This window comes from Acanthisitta chloris, unplaced genomic scaffold, assembly GCF_000695815.1.
Source record: "Acanthisitta chloris isolate BGI_N310 unplaced genomic scaffold, ASM69581v1 scaffold20844, whole genome shotgun sequence".
In the NCBI taxonomy this organism is placed as follows: domain Eukaryota; kingdom Metazoa; phylum Chordata; class Aves; order Passeriformes; family Acanthisittidae; genus Acanthisitta; species Acanthisitta chloris.
Genome location: NW_008669026.1, coordinates 1 through 3702, shown reverse-complemented (window position 1 = coordinate 3702; position 3702 = coordinate 1). Strand labels below are relative to the sequence as shown.

The following is a 3702-nucleotide window of genomic DNA, read 5'->3' as shown; positions in this document are numbered from 1 at the left end:
CAGCAGTACTTGTTTCAGCCTGTGTTTTAGCAGAGGGAACACTCACCTGAGCTTTTTCCATACTTCTTTCAACATCAGCATCAACTTTTTTTTCCTTTAAGGATGTCCTGCCAAATGCAGGTATTCTGAATCTTGGCATTTTGAACCATCCTTGATGTTCTTCAGCCTGAGCTTCTTCAGCTTTTATTTCATGTCCTTCTTTTAGTTTTGTTTCTTTCTCCTCAAGGCTCTCAAGAGCTCCCTCAGTCTTTGGTTCAGATACCGACTGGGGGCTGATCTCTACCTCTGGAGTTTCAATGCTAACTGTCAGAGCTTGGAGCATCTTTATCTTACAAACTACTCCAGGATCTTCCTTATCAGATGCAAGTTCTGATGTTGGAACTCCCACAGCAATGTCAGCAATTTCTTTTGTCATTTTTAGCTGGGGTAGCTCAGCTTCTATTTTTGGAGAGCTGATCTCTGCCTCTGGGCCCTTCCCTTTTGTTAGGGAGACTCCAAACTTTGGCTTCTGGAATTTGGGCATTTTAATCTTCCCGTCAGAACCTTCCAATTTCACTTTTTTTCCATCCACAACTGATGTTCTTTCTGTTGCTATATCAGGGCTCTTCAGTTCAACTGAAGCTTCTCCTCTGGGGAACTTAATACCTGTTTTTTGACTGTCACATTCATAAGTAGAACTTGGTTTTAGGTCAACCTGTTGGAAACTGAGCTCTGAGGGAGTCAGACTGGCATCAGTCTTTGCTGAGCTGACTCCCAGTTCAGTCTGAGATGCTTCAGTTTCTAGTTTGGAAAACTCCAGAGTTTTCTTAACATCAGCCACTTTTATGCTTATTTGTGCCCCTTCTTCAGCCCCTTCCAAATGGCTTTTTTCTATGTCAGGTATCTTAATCGAGTCATCACCATCTCTTTCTGTTCTAGGAAAAGTAGCATCAGCTTCGACTTTTGGTGAATGAGACTGAGATTTTGGAACCTTGATCTTAGAGAGTGAAATTTTAGGCATGACAAATTGAGGCTTTTTAACTGGACTTTTTTGTTCACCCTTTCCTCCAGATGTTTCCAGATCAAGGCCTGGCCCACTACCTTGCTCATCACTTGCAGTTCCTCTCACTTCTGTGTCTATTCTGCTTGACACTTCAGCAAGACTTTGGTCTTCCAAATTTGCTCCAGAATCTGCTTTAACACTTGCTTCCTTCTTTGGTGACCAGCTGAAAGATGGAAGTTTGAATTTTGGCATTTTGAAATGTCCTTCTTTCTCTTCTCCATCTCCATCTTGCTTTCTTTCCCCTTTAATCTTTAGTGCTGCATCTGAATCCTGAATATCACTGTCTGGTTTTGAAACAGAAATGTCAGCAGATGGGAAGTGAACATCAGGCTCCAATGTCTTGCTGTCAGTTTTGCCTGTTTTGACTTTAGGGATGTAAGTATCTGTTCCTGTGCCACATTCCATCTCCAAATTTGGTGCTTCGACAGCGATGTCAGATATTTCTACTGTTGCTTTGAGCTGAGGAGCCTTAACTTCTGACTTGGGTTGGCCTACCTCCTTTTCTGAGCCTTTCCCTTTAGAAAGTGTAATTCCTACCTTTGGCATTTGGAATTTAGGCATTTTTGGTTTTCCTTCAGGACCTTCAACTTCTATTTCTACATCACCCACAGCAATCTCACGTGATGTTGTTTCCACACTTGTCTCAGGACTCTTCACCTCAATAGAACCTTCAGGTATCATCTTAGTGTCTGAGGTGGAGAGCGTGGCATTAGCAGCAGCTGATTTCAGTGACAGGTCACCTTCTGCACGTGTAGGAGGTATGACCTCACCTGTATCCATCTCTGGTTTGGGAGCTTTGACTTCTGGTTTGGAGAATTCCGAAGTTGAGACTGTAGCTTTTGGCACTCTTATGCTCACTCCTGCCCCTTCTCCACTACTCCCTTCCTCAGATTTCTCTACTGAAACAACTTCTTTTTCTTGTTTGGGACTACAAACATCAGTTTCCAATACAGGTAGAGAAACTTGGACTTTCTGACCCTTCATTTTAGGGAATGAGATCTTTGGCATAGTAAATTGGGACTTCTTGCTTCTGACCTTTTCACCATCTTTTTCTGTTGATGTGTCAAATTCTGCATGAAGGTATTGATTCTCAGGAGTAGAAGTCAATTCAGAGCCCATGTCTCCAGATGAAGTAGACAAAGTGGGTTCTTCCAGATGTTCCTCAGCCTGAGGAGGAGCAATAGCTTCTTTCTTTGGTGACCAACTAAATGAAGGCAGTTTGAATTTTGAAGACTTAAATTTGTTTTCTTTCTCCTCAGTATCTTTGTCTCCTGAAACTACTTCCCGTTCTGTCCTGCACTCTAAATCTGGTCCATGGATTTCTGCTTCTAATTTTGGCATGGCAACTTCCACTGGTGAGAGATTGGGATCCAGTGTCGGTGCATCCAGGGCAACTTGAAGTGAAGGTTTGTGCAACTTCACACCTAATTCAGAGGTCTGAGTTGGTTTTTCCTTATCAGGAACAGTCACATCAGATGTTACCCTTCCAGTGGAGATTTCAGGTTCCACTTTGGAACAAATGTCACTTTCTGATGCTTTTCCCTTAGATCGAAACCCGAACTTTGGCTTTCGGAACTTAGGTATTTTAACTGTAACCTCTGTGTCAGCCAAAGCTATTTCACCAGCTGCTGTTTTCCCTTCTGGCTTCAGACATCCTTCCTCCACAGAACCATCTTCACTTAGAATTTCAAAATCTGAAAGGTTCTCATCAGCAAGAGGTGGAACTTTTGATTCAGATTCTGTTATATTAATTTGATATTTAGTAAGAGTAATATCCCCTTTTGGTAACGAGGATTCCAGGTCCATTTTAGATGAACCCATATCAACTCTGGAGAAACCCAAGCTAGGTATTCTGAATTTACTACCTCTAGAGACACAATCACCCTTAATGTCAGGCAAAGGTTTAGATCCAACACTGCCCGAAGGAACAGCAGGAGTTTCCTCTGTTACAGTATAACAAAGAGTTTCTGACACAGAAACATCAACAACAGATTTACTTTGTGTGTGAGGTTTGAAACTTTTAGAAAGAGAAACCTTAGGCATTCGAAATACAGAACTTGTAGATTTCCCCATCTCATCCCCTTTACCAGCTGAGGATTCTGTGGTGACCTCGAAAGTGGGTTCTTGGATCTCAGCCTCAGGCAGAGTCACGTCCATTTCAGCAGCTCCTGAGGGCAGTGTCACCTGGGGCTCCTTGAGGCTGACATCCAGCTCAGCAGCCACAGTGCCCTTGGCCTCTCTGCTGCTGGACCAGCCAAAGGAAGGCATGCCAAACTTGGGCATCTTGAACTTGCCATCCTTGCTCTTGGTGACCTCCTTCTCTAGAGCTTTTGCTTCCCCTTCCAGGCTCAGGGCGGCCTCAGGTGCCTGCAGATGGACGCTGCCCTTTGGCAGGGTCATGTCAACAGAGGTGATGTCCACCTTGGGAGCTTTGATGTCTGCTTTGGGCATTTTGAGGGAGGGTTTCTCCAGCTTCAAGTCAGCCCCTTCGGTTTTGGCACTGGGGATGTCAGCCTTGACTTCCACATCTGCTGCTGTGAGGGTGGTGGAGGGGAGGTCAGCACCTGCACTGGGCAGGCTGACCTCAACACCAGGCCCTTCTACCTTGGGGGATGAAACTCTAAACTTGGGCATGTCAAACTTGGGCATCTTCAGCTTCC

At 44.4% G+C, this 3702-nt stretch overlaps 1 protein-coding gene across 1 annotated transcript; it reads right to left on the bottom strand.

The window, feature by feature from the left end:
• Positions 1-262: 262 nt before the first annotated feature.
• LOC103800789 (protein AHNAK2-like) lies at positions 263-3691 on the bottom strand (the record flags this gene model as incomplete). Its single annotated transcript, XM_009073174.1, has 3 exons — positions 3130-3691; positions 1580-2112; positions 263-694 (listed from the first exon to the last, which is right to left on the bottom strand). Coding segments are annotated over exons 1-3 (1527 nt in total), but the record flags the coding sequence as incomplete, so codon positions are not given.
• Between the last annotated feature and the right edge of the window lie 11 nt (positions 3692-3702).